The sequence below is a fragment of the Cydia strobilella genome, chromosome 1 (genome assembly GCF_947568885.1).
Source record: "Cydia strobilella chromosome 1, ilCydStro3.1, whole genome shotgun sequence".
Lineage (NCBI taxonomy): Eukaryota > Metazoa > Arthropoda > Insecta > Lepidoptera > Tortricidae > Cydia > Cydia strobilella.
In genome coordinates, this window is record NC_086041.1 from 25691732 (window position 1) to 25713067 (window position 21336).

The window sequence follows — 21336 nt, forward strand, 5'->3', positions numbered from 1 at the left end:
CCTGATTATATTTTACTCTTATTTTGTTCAGTTTAGATTGTTAATTATAGTTACCACACTTGGAAGTGAAATTTTCATTACTTATCATAATGCATCTGATTTACCAATTGGCCTGATTCTTATGCTCATGCTCTATTCATATTTCATAGTAAGGTACTTAAATAAATAATTATTTAGTCAACAATTCTATTTTGTAAAAAAAAAACTTGTTAGTATGTATGTCATTAATCAGGGTAACGCTGTGAATGATACAAATAAAGTAGAGAGGAAGTTGAGATAATTTATTATTTTATTGATCTGGTGTTATCTTTCGTCCGATCAAGTGATGATGCATTCATTCTTTTCTGATTCGTTCGGCCTTCGAAGAACCTTGTTATATTAGAATAAACTGTATCTGAGAAAATAATTAGTTCTGGATTGATCGTGTCTAATCATGAATATCTTGAGGCCCACTTGCACCATCCCACTAACCTGGGGTTACCATGGTTACCAGCACAATTTGACACTGGGTTAATGGTTTAACCGGTTAACTCCTGGTTAGTGGGTTAGTGTGATGGTGCAAGTGGGCTTGTTTTTTTTACTTAGGTGCTCTATATCAAGCTAATGTGCTTGTCATGTAGCATTTCTAATACGTGTTACATAGATTTTTGAGATAATATAAATAAAATATTACAGTTTAGAAAAAAATCTTTAATAATAGTAAAAAACTCCTTTCGCTTCAAAAATCTCTAAACACCTTGTTTAAAGTATCTAGAAATATTAACATATTAATTGTGGGGCAAATGAAAAATATATCAAATTCAAACGGCAACGCTCCGTGACTCGTCAGTAAAGTACGAAACGACTCCATTTCGAGGGTTCATCATAGAGTAGCGGCGCGCAGAGATCGCATGTTTTCGCAATTTACCACTAAGTACTTACATATGATATGAGGCAGTCTTTTGCACGCAGTTTCACTCGCATTAAATTTAGTCATTGTATTTTCGTTTAGTTTGTTTACCTATGTTGACTAATTGTCTGAATACATAACTTATAAAATAATTCCAATATCTTCAACTTAAAAAAAAAAAACTAAAGTTTAGTCAGTTCACCTTTCAAACTAAAAACAACCTTCATTAAATGAAGGCATGTTTACAAAAACAACATAACTAAAATTTTTTGCGGATTTGAGTTTTTGGTATCATAGCATTCGTCTAAGCAGGATCTACACGTAGAGCAAAAGATAGTGTCCAAAAATGACCCCAATTGTCCAAAATCAGTAAATTCACTAGTTAAGTAAGATAAATCTGTACCTCTGATAGAATACAAAACATAATTTCTATAGAAACATTGTTTTATTTTCTTACAAAAAGAACATTTTAACTAACAAAATTTTACAAAAACAGCATAAGTGACGAACTTATTTTTAAATTTGTTTCCAAAAATACTGGTCTTTGAAATGTGTAATCGTATATTTCGGAACTATTGGCCACTTACTAAAATCACCTATACAATGTTTATGTCCAATAACTAATATACATATAAGAAGGCATTTAGTTTTTTTCGTTTCCTGTAAATTCATGTCTAGTGTGTAGTTATGTTGTTTTTGTAAACATGCCTTCAAATATGTTTACTTGCCAGCATAAAGTTTACACTCATCTGTAATCTAAGAACAATGTTATGTAAAATATAATATTATGTGACGTTTTCAACCAAAAGGTACCACATTGTCGCTTGTCGATAAGGTAGATTTCTAATTGAATCTATATGGAAATTGCGCCTTACTGACAAGCGACAATAAGTACCCTTTTGGTTGAAAATGGCACATATAAACTATTTATAATAATAAGGTTTGCGGTGCCCTCTGAAATCCAACTGTGTTCTGCACCTCTGTGTTCTACGCTACACTGTAATCCACAAAAGGGTTCCGCGAAAGCTTAAAACAGCCACTTATTATGTATGTTACATTTCACTTTCAGACGTCATTTATATTCAAATGCTCAAAAGGCATTACTGTGCAAAAATTGTAACATTAACCCCTTTGAAATGAGTGAAATTGGTTTGTGGAGAATTCACGTTTCTTCAAATTTCTAAATCAGCTCATTCACGATTCTCTTGGTTGTTTCTTTTCAAATAAGTATCTTCATTAAAGCCGCTATATACTATCACTTGAAAAATCATGCGATACTTTACAAATATGAAATCAAATTAAATGAAGAAAAAAACAAATTTAATGATCCAGCTTCACAGAAGAATAAGTAAATATTCATAAAAATAGAATCGAAACGGAAGCTTGAGCAGTTTAATAATTCACAATCAAAGAGGACCCGCGGAATTAGGGTAGCGGTACGAGATATCCGCATACAAAATGATTACATATCTGCCTTCTTCATCCGCTCACAAAGAATCTCAGCGGGGCACCTCAATATTATACCCCTGCCTTTGTGGTAGCTCCGAGATCCCAGTGGGAAGCATGCTTTATGGTTTCAAATGATAAAACTGTTTGTCAGTCAGTAGCTTTGAAGAAATTTATTTGACTTACCGTGTCCGATTTGACGTAGTTAAGACCATTCATGTTCCCAACGAGATATTGACGTGTGTTTCCTAATGATTTTTTTAAATATAAATAGATGTTGATGTTTTTGTCGGTTGTTTCAGATTGCGTGACGAAAGAGGCGACATGGAACGAGTTATGGCAATCGATAAAGCTCGTGAAGGGTCACATAATGGTGAGTAGATAGAGCTTAAGTTGTATAAATGCGACTAAAATTCGTAGTCTGATGAATCTTTCTCTTACCAGCATTTTTGCGATAGGTACAGTGTTGTGAGTACGCTGAAAGTTTCGGACTGACTGACGCATCAGTTTTAAAGTAGGTACTTAGATATTTAGCTCCATATTGAGGAGGTTATTCACTACAAATTATCATTGTTAGGGTTCCGTTCCCAAAGGGTAAAAACGGGACCCTATTACTAAGACTCCACTGTCCGTCTGTCCGTCTGTCTGTCTGTCCGTCTGTCCGTCACCAGGCTGTATCTCATGAACCGTGATAGCTAGACAGTTGAAATTTTCACAGATGATGTATTTTTGTTGCCGCTATAACAACAAATACTAAAAAGTACGGAACCCTCGGTGGGCGAGTCAGACTCGCAGTTGTCCGGTTTTTTGTATAATTATATGAATAAGTACACTGAAAGTGTCGGCCTCAAAGCTCAGCTTTTAAGTAAGACATTTTTTTATACCTTTATTTAGCTTCATATTTAGGATGCTATCTACTGAATGTCTACAAATTATCATTTTTAATGTCCTTTTTCACAGGTTCATCGCCAGGTCACAGTCCTGTGCTCAATCTCTCGAAGTCGGGGTCGGGCGACCGCGACCGCTCGGACCGGAGCGATCGCAACGAGCGGGGCGAGGGCTCCGCAAGTGGGCGCAGCTCCGCCGCGTCGCGCCGCACGCCGCAGCCACCGCGGTTGCCGTCCGCGGCGGCACCCGCCTCGCCGCGCTCCCACTCGGACGAGAGCGACGCAAACATGTCTGACCAGGACGACCACAACATGAAGGAGGAAGACGAGGGTCAGTTGTCATTCACCTAATACATTTTATACCTATGCTTGGAAATGAACATTGGAATACCTGCCTTTCTTCGCGTCTATCTTTGAGTGCTAACAGTAATCAATAGAAGAATTTTACTAGTTTTTAGTTTCAAACTAGTGGCATTGCTATGATTATGATTACTCGATAGAGAATGGATCTAAACTTTTCCTTATAGCTCTCAGGTATACACCTTAACGTGGATTCGAAGGTTTATTTTAATAACGTTTCAGCAATTCTCCCTCACATCAATGGCGAGGAGGCAAGAAAGTGTCGGCGTAGCATTAACACAACGCGGTATCACCCGTCCAATATACTCGACATGTAATGCTCGGCAAAATTACCCAGTAATAGCTCTGGAACCTTCAGCATTCATAGTTCGGAAATTATCAGCCATAAAACCACCTTCCTTTTATTTTAGAAACTGGAAATACCTACTTATAATAAGAGTAAAATTGCTACTACTATAACATTGTAGGTACGTAGCAATTTGAGGTCATGTTAATTATTTTATTACTGAATTCTCGATTTATGAAACTTAATACAGTCTGCGGAAGGCAAGTGCGGAGTTTATGCCGTAGGTAATCGTAATAATTTGGCATTTGCGCGTACTGGGCGATTAAGGAATTGATGCGCCTTTCCCATACGTTATCTCATGACATGATCCCTAGACATCGCACGTTTGATTTTAATGGGTGGATATAATGAAATCTTATTACGATTATCCTCTACGTTGCCCTCCGTTGGTGTATGAATAGGGATTTATTTAAAGGACTCATTTTTCATTGTGCCACGCATTATCAGATTTACTTGGCTATCATGGGCCATGTTAGTGATGCCGGGTCAATCAAACAGTCCATTAATTAACTGAACATCTTACGCGCGTCGCCACACGAGATAATACATCTAAGTAATTTATTTTAACTACTCGTAATAGAGTTAAGGCATACAACATTTTGTTATTAACGTATCTATTGGAATATTAAAATGATTGCGGGACAATGATGGATATGACAGCATTATTTTAACTAGTTTGTTACACATTTTGCGGTATAAAAAAATGTACATCTCCCTTGCTTTTAGTTCTTTTATTTTTGTTCAAGTTACATCTATTATTGTAATCATAAATAAAATCGCTTGAACAAAAGGCGATAACCGCTCATTACATCCATAAACATTTTAAAACTAGATTGAAAGATAGCATTTAAAATATTGTTTGTGTATTATTAAAACGATAATGAAAAGAAATAACTGTGAGAAGAGTTTTATGTTTCTGTGTTTATTAACGTGGAAGTGAGGGAAATAATAGAACATGAACACGAGTCAGCGACGGCACCGCTAATCACAACACCCATCCACAAATATAACTAGTCTGCGCTCACAATAGCTAAATCAAGTGAAACAATAAGGATTGTCTATTGTAGTTATGTACAAAATGTTCGGAGACCGTGGGAACGGATAGCTGTCTACGATTATAGGAAAATGCTCACTTGGCCACGGCTTACGGGATGAGCCTCGAGAAAATTGAGTAAACAATGGGTTTGATGTCGACACCGATTAAACACCTCAAATAAATAATTTCGACGAGGCACGCTATTTCGCAGGCGATTCAATATTTCAAAATCAATCATATGCATGTTTGTTTAAAATAAATTACATCGATCCGTGTTCACTCAGTGATCACGCAGCACGCTTGTCCTGAACTCATTAAAGTGCTCTTTCCAAATCGTGTCATTCAACTTTCGTCTTTGCCCGTCTAAGATTACCTCTTTCTTTCAATCACTAATCTCACTCTTTACGTTGATTTCATTTATAACCCTGAAGTAATTCATTTCTTATCTCGTTACTATCTAATATCTAACTTAGATGCATAATAATAAAGTTTAGTTTCGTGTGATGAGTTCTGATAGGATTCTGTTAATTGGCCTTATTAGGGAGATGGTGTTGTGACAAGCGGAGAGTGCTATCGTGAGCATCGACAATGACGAAACGATGTTGTCTTCATTATTTGATGAGCATTCACTATGTTGTCAGTTAAATTAAATGTATCGATAGATTATTCATATTCGTGGCGTGGGAGAGCAATATTAAAAACCGGCCAAGTGCGAGTCGGACTCGCGCACGAAGGGTTTCGTACAATTACGAAAAAAAAACAACAAAAAATCACGTTTGTTGTATGGGAGCCCCATTTAAATATTTATATTATTCTGTTTTTAGTATTTGTTGTTATAGCGGCAACAGAAATACATCATCTGTGAAAATTTCAACTGTCTAGCTATCACGGTTCATGAGATACAGCCTGGTGACAGACAGACAGACGGACGGACAGCGGAGTCTTAGTAATAGGGTCCCGTTTTTACTCTTTGGGTACGGAACCCTAAAACGCTTTTTATGCATGAGGTCTTCATAACCATTGAAGAGATTAGTTTCATTTGATAATTTTGTGGTGAAACAATTGTGTAATAAATGAAATATCATTGTATGATAAATTAATTCATTTAGGTATATTTACATTATTCACCATATATTTGTGTATATAGTTATGAAATAACCTATATCAAAGTAAAGAAGTAACATTGGTATGCGAAATTTTACTTATTTACTATCCAGCAGGATTATGTTTTATCAACGTTTGATGCAATGTCCTGTCCATAATAAAATAATTGTTCATTGCTGAATCCTTGTGGAATAATAATAATCATTTTGTATTGCAATAATAACTGTGCCGAATGATACGAGCACGCGATGGGCTTGTAACTTGTAAGTCGGTATTGCTCGCTTATTTTTACCGATCCCATTTAGAGTAGTAAGCTTTTATGATTTATAATACCAAGCGCGGGTAGCTAATAAATAAAGTTCAATTTATACTTAATGTAGGCTACTTCATTTGCAACAGAGTTAGCAAAGTTTGTTCTATTTTATGAGACAAATTATGTATATCGTATACTTAAAATCTATTTTAATCGAGATTTCTAAGACACTGTCTAACATGCTTCTGAAAAGTGATATTCGTCGGGTGCCTTAAGGCGTTAAGTCTGTCATTTGTACTCTTTTTGTATAAATTTGTGCAATAAAGTTTAAGGCGGTTCCCTGAGCCACAAGGCGAAAAATCTCCTTATGTGATCATGTTTTTCTAAGAGGCGTTGATATTCGTAGACGTGGAAAAAATATATGTAGTTCTTGACTATATTATCTTTAATAATATAGGTTTCGGTATACGAATTATGACACTTCGCTCGATACAATTAATTCCCAAAGTAACCTCTAACTCGGACTTTTAATCAAACTTTACTCGGTTATTTATTATGTGATACTATAAACAAAAAAAGAAAAAAAAACATTTCATCTTAACTTAAATAGTAATTTCATAGCTTTCGAATTTCGATATTGTAAGGTAACGTTTTTAAAATAAATAAAAATCGACAAAATTCGATCAAAATGGACACTTGGCGCTCATGATCTTTCCCGTTCTTTCTTGCGAAATGTGACAGTGACAGCGGCAAACCGATGGAACGGCCTTAAATAAATAAATAAATAATAACAAGATGCTAATACTCGTATTATTCAGATTTTTTTACTTTCTCAATCGGTCCTTTTGGATCATTATTACGGGTGTGGATCATTAATTCCTGGGGCTGATGTTCAGGTTAGGTCCTTTGTTTTTTGCGTGGCCCTGCGAGAATCCTCTGCTAGTCCAGGATTGTGTGTGATACCCGCTAATTTGTAGACACCCTTGTCTAGGAGCAGATCTGAGCGACAACGACCGTGACCTGCCAACGTCCGGGTCGCCCGCGCCCGTGAGCTACGCGGCGCAGGCGACGCCGCCCGTGCCCGTCGACCCCACGGCCGACACGCTGGTCTCCTCCACCGAGACCCTGCTCCGGAACATCCAGGGACTGCTCAAAGTTGCGGCAGACAACGCGCGCCAGCAGGAGCGCCAGATCAGTTACGAGAAGGGTGAGTTCACTACTGAGCTATTTATCGAAATCAACCTTTTTTGTCTATAGTACTTACTATGCCGCCGTGACCCAGGTGGCCGAATGGTTTAGGCACCTGCCGCGATAGCAAAGGACGCTGGTTCGGTTCCAGCCTGTATGACATTTATTTCAGTTTATAATTTATATAGTAGTGTTTCTACTGTATTCCTAACCTCATTATTTATTTTTGAAATAAATATTTTAAACATTGTCAAGCGATTGCTTAGACAAAAAAAGTGACTCAAGTATGACACGACAAGTGTAAGCTCTTAATTCTTGAGAGTAGGTACTGTAAATGAAGTACCTTCTTAAATCTAAACTTTAACTCAGTTACGTAGCTGATAGGCATACATACCTAAATAGGCAGGTTCGTTTTAATTATGCTTCCTTGAAAGCTCTTAATGTGTGTTGTATATAAGCGCTTATAACCGTTATAAAAGAGAATTTATATCGATTAATATTTTATCGAGGAAGCATCTAACATAACCTAGACAGACAGTGATTTTATAATTAATGGATTTTGAACTTAGTTCACATTATGATCATCTTACGCTTATGCTTTCTAAGAAAATGTTACGGTTTCTAAATTTACATATGAAATGATTATAAGATGGAGACACGGCTGCAGGTAGGTTTATCGATGTAAATGCTGTAATCGGTATTAGTCGAGATCCAGCGCGAGTCGATTCCGCGTAACATAACGTAAGCAACGCTGATTAGACCCTCTTAATATCAGAAAGCACGTCTTTTTATAACTTACCTACTAGTTTTCCATTCCTGCAGGTCTGCTCGCCGTCTCGCGTAACGACACTCGAATCATTTGCATCGCATTATGACCAGACTATTTATTGCGTTATTACGATAAATTATTAAAATTAGAAAATAGTCGGTAAACAGCAGTTTTGTTGCCATTATTTATAAGTACAGTCGCATGGGTCACTCTGAGCTATAAGACTGCGTCCTTACATATAATATAACATACACCGTGTCGTACACAGTGTAAAACAATCGCGAGTTTTGCTGATGTAATTACGTCTTTCGTCAATTATGCTATTTACTCACAGACGTAGTCGCTCGGGCAACATGTGTTATTATGAACGAATAACGACCAGATGAATAATATAGCGAAATTCAGAATGGTTACGTAGTCATAAACCTAACATTAAAGTAACCCTCGACAGGAGGAGACAGGACGGGTCTGTGCCGTTCTTCATGCGGGCTCATGTCGTGCCTTTTGCAAATAGCCGTAGAACAGATGCGTCTGAGTTATAGCCCGGCCCACTATCATTACACACGATTCCATTCGGACAGCATAATTATTTAATTGATATTTCTGCGAGTTATTTATTCACGTCATTCCGTGTTTTCCATGAGAAACTGTCTGTGCGCTATGGTTCGAAAGCTGCAGTAACTGTAGAACGAAATTATTGGAAAGCATTATCTAATTTATTTTAATACGCGATGTTCGTTTGCGTTGAGCCCGCTCTTCTATTCACGCGAGGGTTCAGCTAAATGTTGATAGATGGCGCTGCTTGTCTGCAACACGACCCTTTATTACTCGAAACATTGTAATGGCAATAAGTACCTAGTTATTGAGCAAAGTTTAATCGCCTCCATAACTGTAAATTCGGTGTAAAGAACATACGCGTGGCTATCAATTTAATTGATTACCTAATACTGAAGTAACATATGTAACTTACCTATCAATTATGCATCCTCAAAAGTTTTCAGCGTATAAATTTGAAAGTTATTCAAATATTTATTATAAGATTTGATATAAGGCCTGTGCCGAAAAAAACTGTAAATTTCAAACGGTTGTAATTTTATTTCCAAGCAAGATGACGACCGCAGTTAAAAGTCCTATTATTAAATTATATATTCCAATATAAATAATTCTGGTTTCACGCCATGCGACATTACACCGGTGAATAGAAGAGATCACTGAAATTTAATATTTTCCAAATGCCAAGAAAATTTTCAACATCCTCCATGCTTGCTTTTGATACACTTCAAATTACCTCGAAATTTCGTGCATTTCATAATATAAATAAATAATTTTGTACGTTGTCTCTTGAACAGAGGTCTCGAAGCGGCAGACCTCTAGGAACAAGTGACCCTAGGACCATCAGAAAGATTGTTAGGTAATAGAATATCCGCCCGCCCCCGGGTGCCCGTCATATTTATCGTAAAAATTGGGGTACATATGCGGCTTAAGTGAAACGAACTATAAAGAAACATAGTATAGTATTCGTACAAAAGTTAGGATAGCTAAGGTAACCGAAAATTTGCGTTTTTAATTTCTGGGTCAAGTCGAAAATCATACAATTTTCTTCGTACAAAAAGTCCCATTTTGTAATAGACGATGAGCAAAGTAAGACCACCATATGTCCTGCAGTGTCGTTCTCTCGACTATTCATGGGCTCAAATCAAGAGTGTATTAAAAGAGAAGGATAAAACAGCCAAAAAACGTTAACAACTCCAGCAGGTGTTGGGATGGTGCAGGCAAATATGAAAAACAGCTCCGTAAAAAGCTGCCACTGAATGCGCTAGGAAAAAGCTTCTTATCACTCCTGCAGAAAATTTAATACATAGAAAATAATAATAGTTTTTTTCATTTGAAGTTTACAGTTTTTTTTTCGGTACACCCCTTACTACGTACCCCCGTACTACATAGGTACCAAGGCATATTTAACTTCCGGTAAAAATGGAAATTACGATCGGATTTTAAAATTATTTAATTCGTCGAATTCTAAACAAAAGAAACGAAAACACAATTGTAGCCATAAAATACAGTGAGGTCGGGGAGAAAATTCGCGGGGCGAGTCATCATCAAACTTGAATATCAATATTGCGCCGCGGGCCAATTGTATTAATAAACAAAACAAAATGAGAAATAATAATGCTATAGGCCAACAAAAGGTTCCATTTCTCCCCCTGATACATAAGTAACCGCTAAAGGAATAGCTCCCTAAACCGATAAGAGTAAGAGTCGAAATCGCGTAGAATGCCAACCGGTAATTTTGTTATTACGATAATAAAAATATTGTTGATGAAACATTTTTCGAATCAATGTGTCTGGCGATCTTTACCGTTGAATTTTTAAAGAAATTACAGCAATCACTCGGTTGGTTCGCTCCGGGAATTGATAGGTGTTACCTACTGGACGCGAACCTCGCGATTTAGTTGGTCCCTTTGATTAGACGTTGTACTTAATATATACTCCTTACTGGACTCTTATTGGTGAATTATATTTTGTAACCTGTATTTTATTTTGTTACCTTTGATTTGAGCCAAAACACATTGCGTTTGCTTATACATTATTTCTATAGAAACGTGTAAACATAGCAGCTTAGGTCATAACGACACCCCTCGGTCCCATACAAATGGCAGATCACTATCTAGGCACATTCGCTGACAATTTTTACACTACTGCAGAACGGGTGACGAACATACAGAATGAGTGCACATTCACTGCCTTATCAGATAACCACAGGAAGGGTTGTTTGAAAGGCCTATGCTATGATAAAATGCTGTCGATTCGTTCGTGTAAATAGAAAGGCAATGAATGGGAAATAGGTGTCATATTGCGGGCTTTTCATGTGCCGTTTTCGTTGTTCACTTACCTATTGATAAACATGCACAGACATTATAGTACTACAACGTAGTGTTGTATTGTAGCAGCCGGGAATTGGATATTTTTATAAATCATTAATTAAGGGGCCCCCTGACTATCAGTCCGCCGGAAGATATCGGCCTGTCAGTTGTTTGGAACTGTCAAATTTTTGTTCTAACTGACAGGCCGATATCGTCCGGCGGACTGATAGTCAGTGGGCCCCTTAAGTTCCACGCAAGGGAAATTCAAATACAGTAAGAATCATTGGCTTGTTTAACCTCCTCTGCCACCCGTCATCTCATTCATTCATTCATTTGAAAAATGTTAGGAATAATTTAAATACGATTTTTTTTAACAAATTAAAACTATAACTACATTAAATCGTTCATGTCTATTGCTGCATTTCTTTAACGTAACCTTTAGCGGTCAATACATTACATTAACGCATTCTGCGGTCAATCGAAAAAATAAAACATTCCGAACAAGCGAAATCGGTCTGATGCGATCGTCGCGACATAAATCTACTTCGGCTACTCTTTTAAGCCTTTATCCCTGTTAATTCTTACCGCTTAGTTTATTTCTGAGCCAATGGCCGCTCTTGTTGTCCAGGACTTGTTTCGCTCTTTTGTTTTACAACTATCAGTTTTTGTTAAGCTAAGTGCTGTTCAAAGGACAAATGGCACACACGGGCAGATAGAGCTCTGCTTTATGGGATCAGTTGCTCAATAAATTAGGGATTTAATTTGTTCACAACCTTGGTGTACCTATATATAAACGAAATTTAGCTTGCTCTTATTATGTTAATAATTCCAAACAAATCTTGATATTAGAAATAACCATCGAACAGAAACACGATTCCTTAATTCTGGATTGCTAACAATGTTTCAATCCGCAATATCTCGTCTACCTACTCTCACTCCACTACATTAATAGAAACACTTAAACAAACATAGCCATCAGATTGACCGGCAATCTAAACTCATGTTTACCATTTACAAACACGGAAAACCCTAATCAATGAATGTGTAAGCCCTAGTTTCGCCCGTCATTGGTGACGGAAAATCGCAAACGCAAGTTGCCTAAGGGAAACAGCCCATCAATAACCGAAGTGACCGATGGAACAAACACGAACTGGCCAATGATAAAAACTGATGAGCAAATAGACAGACGGGTCTTGTGTACTCAGCTAATGGATTCAATTGATATGAAAGCTTTTACAATGCTGACGACGATGTCGCGTCGTTATCGTGCTGAATTACCGGCGGTTATGTATTTGCGTACGATTTTCTAGTTGATAACGTTTGGAAACACTTTAATGGTGAATTTTTTTTTTGTATTCAAGTTTCCATAAATAATGATCCATTTTTATTGCTCTTGGGTGCAATTCTCTGCATCTCTTTTGTTCTTCCTCGTTAAAAAAGTGATGCAAATACGTATCTACACGTACCATAATTCGTATATGCGCGGTATATGGTTCTGAAGATTCTGACGATTTATAACCTAGGTGGCTTACCTACTGCCTCTTTTCGCAGGCAAGGGACTGCCTACAGGGACCGTGGATATTGATGCGCAACCTCGGTTAAAATGTATCCTTGTTTGCCACCAACGTATTAAACGTTACATGGTAGTAAACCCTTACAAAATTGTACAAACATTTCAGTCACAATTCAAACTCCTATTCACTGATAGGATTTGTCAGTAAAGCGGTTCATCACGAAGCGGGCCATAACTCAAACTCGCTAGCTCCCATCGCAGTATACCGGTGTGCTAATTTAGAATAGCTTAAATGTTTTAAAAGCTAAGTGCGCTTAAGTCGTTTTGCACTAGCATCGCAGTACAAACAACCGCCCCCAGCGGCTAACGAGCCACCGCGAGATGCGCCGGAGTCGATAGCCAACGACGCATTGTTGCCGCGCCGCGCCAGCTTTCGCACCATTGTGAAGAGGTGCTGCAAAAATCGTCGAGTTCGATCTCTGTTTGTTTACTTCAGCTTTTAACTTGAATTATGAGATCTATGATTTTTGTTTCAAGTAGGGTAGAATGGAGACAATTGTAACACGTTATGATTGAAACAAGCCAAATTTCTTGAAAACTACAACACCTATGCATGTGACGCAGAACTCAGTCTATGCGGTCGGTCATTCTTAAAGCAACGCGGTAGTGTTGAGCTGTTGAGGAGCCGTTTATAATTTTCGCGGTATAAAGTCAAGTACCTGTGCTCGCATACTTTTTGATTATTTTTTTTACTTATGTATTTTGATTACTTGAATTCGTTTAGTGTTTTGGATGGGAATTATGGAATATTTTAACTACCATTAAACAGCGATGGAGTGTAACACTTATAATAACAGTTGTTTGTAAATAATATTTGACCTTGAAGTAAAACTTGCGATGTGGGGACGGTAGAAGCAACGCACTTACATATTAACCCAAGAAATTTAAAACAAATCTGCGGAAATAATTCGCGTAGTTTTGAAAATTGGTATAGTTATACTTTGTGGTGTCCAAAAGAACATACTAAAAGTCCTCGGGGGTGGGGGTTGAGCTGAGGGTGTAGGAGGGGGTTGAAGGTACCTTTTTACGAAACCATACACTGAGCATGACCGACATGCTCTTGGCCGGTTTTTTTATATTTGATGAGCAGGTCACTAAGCTTGCTTATTCTAAACTAAAAATTTGAGTTATGATGAACAACTACGAAAAAACGACGTTTTCTTAAATCGTCTATTTTTTTATCTCTTTGTTAATTTAAACATCCTGTAGCTCGTAAAGTATTGACCGTAGGGTAAAAATAAATATAACCTAATTAGTAGAAAATATTATGTAGAAACTATGGTTCGAAGTAATTATAATGCTATTTGTACAGATATTCGAGATACGAGCAAAAATCTGAAAAAAGGTACCTTCAACCCCCTCCTACACCCTCAGCTCAACCCCCTCCCCCGAGGACTTTTAGTATGTTCATCTGTACACTATAAGGTATAACTATACCGATTTTCAAAACTACACGAATTATTTCCGCGGAGCGCCCATTTTCGGCTTAATTTGACGTAGCTATATTGTTGCATTAAAATCAGTTTGATTAAGCTATATGTACAAGGTGATCGCAACAAAGAATTTTACAAGTCTCACAATTTTATTTTCGTATTCATTCTTTAATCATGATTTTCAGATGCTGATAAATAGTTAGTTATTTTTTTATTAATATGTTTACGAACTTTAGTTGATCTCGTGGTATGGTATACAGTGAGGTCAGTGAGCGTTATTAAAAATAAATTAGAAAGACAAGGTGGCCTACGGGTTCATGGCGTTAGCCGCGATAGCTAAAGACGCCGGTTCTAATCTGGCCTTCACCACTGGAGGGCTTCGTCACTTTTTCTTTAATATATGACATCTATTACAGTTTATAGATTAGAAATAATAAAAAAACATTCATTTTCAAAAATATTATGGTGTTTCAAACGTCCTCACATAGTGTTTCAATTGAGATTGAGATAGACCTATGGGGTCAATTGAACCACTCCCCTACATTCTCTTTGATTCCCAATCTTTACATAACGATGGGCGGTAGGCCTATCAAACAAACTTTATTTAAGAACTAAATAGATAAGGTTTAGTAATAATAAACCTTTCTAACTGTAAAAAATAAATAGTTACAGGCCATCAAACAAATTTCCCCAGCCTACCCTAAGCTATGGATATATTATAGAAGACTATTAGAGTCGGACCACGCTAAGTTTTCATGCCAGGTGCCACGTCAAGTTATAGGTATGGTGATTATAGGGTTACTGCCAAGTTTATGCAGTTGGCATGGCAAGAGTCTAGTGCAAATTTTTGGCTTTAATAGCGCTGAAAAACATTACATTACACGGCTCATTTGCTGGACAATCCACAAAATTGTCTACAACCGGAAACAGACACTGGCTTATATTTTTAGTGCTTGACTTTCCAGTAGGTACATAATAAAATAGTATGTCTAGGTGTATAATTACAATATAGACCGGGAAACCCCTTTCAAGATAATTCAGCATTAAGATACGAGTACGTCTAGTTTTATATTGAGTATTAATTACAAGTATTCATACCCGTACCTTAGCGCGATATTATTGACTTCTATAAGGTTAATATTGTCTTCGGTTACCGCGATAGTTACTCATGAAATAAAACTATGAAAATGGATTAAGGATTTCTATAAGGTTTCCTATTCCTACACAATGTGCCCGCTGGACTAAGTAAACCATAAGGCGACAGCTGAGCATTAATTCATGTGCACACTTATGCGGAAAGCATGGCTAGTTATTTTAACTATCCAGCTAATCATCACGTGAAAATAAATATCAACGTTCTGTCAACGATAAAAATGCTTTATGAAATTAGTTTTCAATTTGCAAACTTGAATTGGCTGCTGGCACAGTAAACAGAACGGGCAGGCGCGCGCATTAAAGAGCTCTACAGACTTTACAACTAAACGAAGTGCATGCGATTTTCGATACATTGCCGACTAAGTAGGTGTGCAACAAATTCAATCATTGTCAATGTATCGAAACACGCATGCGATCTGTTACAAAGTGAGTGGACTCCTCCACTCCCTTTTAGCATTTGGTTTGCGAATTCAGCATAGCGTTTTTTGATGCCAAATGTAGGTATTATGTGAAAAAAGCGAATTTGTTATAGAATGAGCGTTGATTAGACACCAAGATAATACCAATTTTGGACTATCACCTCGTGCTCGAAGTGTGCACAGCCCTTAAAATAGCATTCCCGCAATGTACCGATACGCGACATCGGCCATATTGGATTACTGCGCGTGTCGCTCCGGTTACGATGCGCGCGCGCACGAGACTCGACTCGACCACACACACGCTAATACCTATTGGCCAAGTTTATCTTGGCCGTGGTTTAGTAAATTACTATGTGCGAGCCATGACGCGTATAAATTTAATACTTTTTTTTATACATTGAGATGTTATAATTGTTTTCGATTAATAGCTGTACTTTGTTATAAATAATGCAAATCTGTCTAATGGAAAGGCTAGGTCATCAGCATGTTCCTATTTACAGTAGTTATTTTATTAGGCACCCTCTGCCCGCGACTTATACAAATTGATATTTTTAATAATACCTGTTTACAATCGTTTCTTGGTTTGGGATTGTCTTTGGATGTAGGTTTATCACTTCACCACATAGTATAAAACAAAGTCGTTTCCTGCTGTCTGGATGGGATGTATATTCCTACGTATGCTTAAATCTTTAACCTTTCGTATGCGCTATCTAAAAATTGCCATATAAATAGAAATCGTGACAACTTCATGTTTAAGTTGAATATATATGGAGCAGATCTGCTACTAAGCATACGAAAGGTTAAAACTACGCAACGGATTTTGATGCGTTTTTTTTTAATAGATAGTGATTCTAGAGGAAGGTTTATATGTACATTTAATACATCAGCATTGCACCCGTGCGAAGCCGGGACGGATCGCTAGTAATATATATTTACACAATAAGTTAATAATTCTTAAAAAACAACAATTCTTAATATAATCAACCAAATCTTAATGCCAACCAACCATTTTTGTCTATTATATCCGGTAGGTGAAGTTAAATAATTACGTTTATTTTCTTAGGGGAAAACTTTGTTGGAGCGTGTTGCTTTACCGTCAGCGGGTTCATGTGCTCAAATATTAACAGTGGAAATATTAAATTTTATCTCAACATTATCAAAAGTATTACCTATATTTACACATATGATTATTATTATTATTCGACATGCTTATTTATTAAGTCAATTACAAATGAATTATATTTCCTTATTTGAAGGCGAAATTAGCCGAGGTAGATATGCCAAATTTACAACTACATATTTCTTAAGGGAACCTAGTGCAATCAATTAATTGTATTGTTCTGTTCTCGTGACTTTCCTATATGGTCATAGGATTATATGTATAGTTTTCTGAATAGAAAATTGATTTAAAAATTATAGGTAATATGTCGACCTCTCTTTAACTGATCTTAAGGATACCGACATTAGGTACGTTTTCGTTCGTATATTTTTAGGTACACGTGGATACTTGTTGCGTATAGTACAGAGCTAATATTACCAAACATTTATACATTGTATAAATGTTTGGTAATATAATGTTTGGTATATATTTATATAGCTCAGAATATACACAAAACTTGCTTAAAATTCCCATTTGCATATTCCATTAAAACTAGCAAACTTTACAAAAACAATCATTTGAATTTGGAATTATTGTTTCCGCACATCGAGTATGTTAAATTGTTAATCTATTTTCTCGAGTAGCAGAGGGTTAAATACTTATTCCGCCCGGGGCTTGTAACTATTGTAAGGGGCTATTTTGTAAGGGTGTATACATGTTAACACTTAAGGGGACATACGTCGTTTTGTTTTGACGCGGGAAGTCTGAACCCTGAAGTTGCCCATGTGGAAACGGGGCTATGTAATCCGTTTTGGTTTGGCTTTGAATAAGAATTGACTGGGGCGGGAAACCTCCTTACTGTCGCTTTACTTTCGTATGAATCCTCCGATTTTAAAACGCGTAAAGTAATTATAGGTCTGCCACATACTCGTAACTTACGCGGTTGACGGAGTAGGTACTTGCGCGGTGGTTTTACAGTGTAGCGTAGCTTTGTTAAGGGCCTAAATCTATTCCATGTATTTGTAATTGATATAATGCTAATCAAACGCACAGAGCAAAGTCTTCAACTGGCCCGTAGTTCGCCGTAACAACTTTTTATTATCTTCCTCAAGTTAATAGTCGACTATAGTAACTATCGAAATTGTTACTCGAATATTCGGTATTCTCGAAATCGCATTACCTAGGTACTATATTTGTTAAACACATGAACTACTTCCAACTTTAATTTTATGATGTAACGTACGTGGCTATCCGCTATTGTGGCTGTGGGTGTATGTCAATTTAAAAAACAAACTCAGATACAGATACAGTTAGGTGCATAACTAACCCAATAATAGCATCTTGTACAATGTGAAGAAATTGATCTGAATTAAAACTAGTGGCTCTGTGAGCTGTATCATAACTTAAAACTGAATAAATGTATAGCACCACCATTTTGAAATTTTTCTAAAAACTGAATGCTCCTATTAGGTCAGTTTTCAGGACCCCTTCGCGTTAAAAATTACTAGACCACCTAATTAACACTTTAACAGGATTAACATTTTTGAGGTAGGAAATTTCTTTATAAATGTAAATGTGTTCTTTATAAAAAATTGGTACAGTATCAATAACAATAATAATAGGAAGCGCCTGGTGGCCTAGCGGTAAGAGCGTGCGACTTGCAATCCTGAGGTCGCGGGTTCAAACCCCTTCTCGTACCAATGAGTTTTTCGGAACTTATGTATGAAATAGCATTTGATATTTACCAGTCGCTTTTCGGTAAAGGAAAACATCGTGAGGAAACCGGACAAATGCCAATAAGGCCTAGTTTTTCCTCTGTGTTGGAAGGTCAGATGGCAGTCGCTTTCGTAAATAACTAGTGCCTACGCCAGTTCTTGGGATTAGTTGCCAAGCGGACCCCAGGCTCCCAAGAGCCGTGGCAAAGTGCCGGGACAACGCGAGGAAGAAGAGGTACAGTATCAATAACTGTAAAATGTGCACGAAAATATCTAAAGGTAGTTATAAATTCCCAACAGTAGCTCAAATATGAATCCAGCACCGCAACAAGCTAAGAAACTCCCTCAGGATCTCAGATCTAATGTAGCTGGGTACTCCGGACCAACTGTACTATCGCACAAACATTTCCGGTCCAATTTGAGCTTTGAAACAAAAGGACTAAGATTCAGATCAGATTGTTAGATATACTATGTCAAGGTGTTTCGTGTTCGTGTATAAGTAAAGTAAAGGGGTAAAGTGAGACAATCGTAAAGTTTAATAATAATTACATTCTCAACTCTCTCCCCGCTTGTGCACAATAATTAACCGCTTGGAATTACTTAGCTGAAATAATTTAATGTGACGCACGTCGGATTGCATGTACCTCTTTATTAGGGGCTAAGGACCTTATTCTGTTGTCACTTTCAAATCATTTCATAGAGGTTTTATTGATAGTACATGCTTGATAGTACCTAACTAAACTATTCTACTGTTCTATAGTCAACGTGCTTTAAGTACTGTACCTATTATTATTTCTTATTCAATTAACTATAATAATCTACCAATAATCATCTAAAATCTCAATCTCGTATATCCATCAATCAGTTTCGAATATAAACTGCTTTTAACCTGACTGTCGAAAGAGTGTTACTTTTAACATAAAACTCATGTAAATATAGGTAGTACCTATTGATTTTACTGATAACATCTAACATTTACACACATAAAAAGGAGAATGACAGCAGCAGATAAACAAATACTCGTATTTAGAGCTTTTAAGCAACTAGTTAACAGAAAACTATTACACATTACACCCTTACACAAGCAGCGTGTACATCATCCGACTGCTCTTAATAATTTAAACTGATATAAACCAAGGACTAAATGCTATAGGCGACCATAATTAAAAGACCTTTGAGCCCTTAACGCGCCTAACCCGATGTAGTTCAATTTTTTGTGGGCGTGGGATTGTCTCAACAGCGGTAACGCAACCCTTGTTTTAGTTGTAATTTACATACGGAATTACAAGGCGGAACATGTTTGACACAGTTGCGTGTCGTACTACTGAATGAGCCCGATTCTGATTTAATTTTTTGTTCTGAAACTGTCATAGATTTGGTCTGTCAGCTGTCAAAAGTGTCATTTCCGGACCAGAAATGTCACTTTTGCTCGACGTGGAATATTTTCAATCTCAAACCTGGAGTTAAGTACTATAAAACATTGTATTTATCTGTAATCACGATATTCTATTACATATTTGTTTAAAAAACAAATATGTAATAGAATATCGTGTAGGTAACTGTATTACCACCACGGCCATGAAACTGCTGATCTCACCGTCAAACTGTTCTTGCAGTTTTGTGGAGGGTCATTAGTTGACAAAAAATTAAAAAAAAAATGTATCAGAGTTCAGAGTCAAAAACACTCGATACTGTTATCAAAAATTAATAATTCTACCCATAACTTTTAACAATATACACACACAATGCAGGCAGTACCGAAATGAAATACGTTATAGCGTGCACCTGCCTCAAGACTCCTCGAGTATTAATATTCGTTATATGCAGTTAAATTTTAGAAGCGCGCAACCATCGGGAAGTTTGCACGAAAATGAAAAATTACTGGTCAGGGAGCGGCGACCGCGAAACGCTGCATAAGAAACAACTAATGAAAGCTTAGAGCCATTCGCATAAATCTCCTTTACATTTTTAATACCAATATATCCAGCGAGGGGAGCCTCCACCCGGGAAAAAATGTAGCCGAAGAAACTCGCGGACTTTCGCGTTTATATCTTATTTAAATACCACCAGATGCTGTCCGCTTATAAATGTGTATATTTTTTAATCGGTGCCTTACCAGAGACATAATGGTATCAGCCGATCTGCCGTCAGCTGGTATGTAGATGTACAGAAGTTAATCGTGTTCGGTGGCTAATTTAAAAATCCCCTCTTGCCGGAGGATTCGCATGGCCGGGGCCGTCATCTCGCTACGGCCGCGTGATATCTCTTTTGACCCGTGGCTTTTTTATTCGCTTCGTTACCTAAGCTTTTTCGTATCGTATCGAATCTCGAGAAGTCGTGTAGTCTCATTAAAATAATACGGGGCTACTGGATAATCTTATCCGGTGTGTTCCGATCGCAGATTGGGTGCGCGTGCTCCGATAACAGCACGAGTTATTCAGACGTTGCACGCTCGATACGCTACTATACTTTTTAATCCATTTTCCAACGACATCTTCATTATTTGTACTTTTGCCCTCACTATATATAACTGTGACCAACTGAACATTGTTACACTGCCTTTTTTTACGATCTTCTGCAAATATGCCTTAGTATGTCGTGTTTCGGGTAAAATACGAAATGCAAATACCTTATAATATATTCATAAAATTATGTGTTACACATGTATGACAAAATCTCCGCGTCTAATAAAGTGGTACTAGACGTGGTGTTTTTATTAAGAGCGTAAGCACCCGGTATTCCGAAAGCGTCTGTATTACGTGGGGTAAGAGCCGAGTGCACGACTGTGTCAGAGGTTTTA

General features: G+C 37.2%; 1 protein-coding gene across 8 annotated transcripts in view; it reads left to right on the plus strand.

Annotated features, from left to right (window-relative positions):
• Positions 1–21336, plus strand: part of LOC134742441 (dachshund homolog 1) — a 203929-nt gene that overhangs the window by 134722 nt on the left and 47871 nt on the right. For 6 of the 8 annotated variants that reach the window (XM_063675599.1, XM_063675626.1, XM_063675617.1 and 3 more), the window contains 3 exons: positions 2638–2708; positions 3296–3553; positions 7313–7528. In XM_063675599.1, the coding sequence (XP_063531669.1) occupies positions 2638–2708; positions 3296–3553; positions 7313–7528 (545 nt within the window). The remainder of the gene's footprint in view (positions 1–2637; positions 2709–3295; positions 3554–7312; positions 7529–21336) is intronic. The other 2 variants (XM_063675608.1, XM_063675662.1) reach the window with 1 other exon arrangement.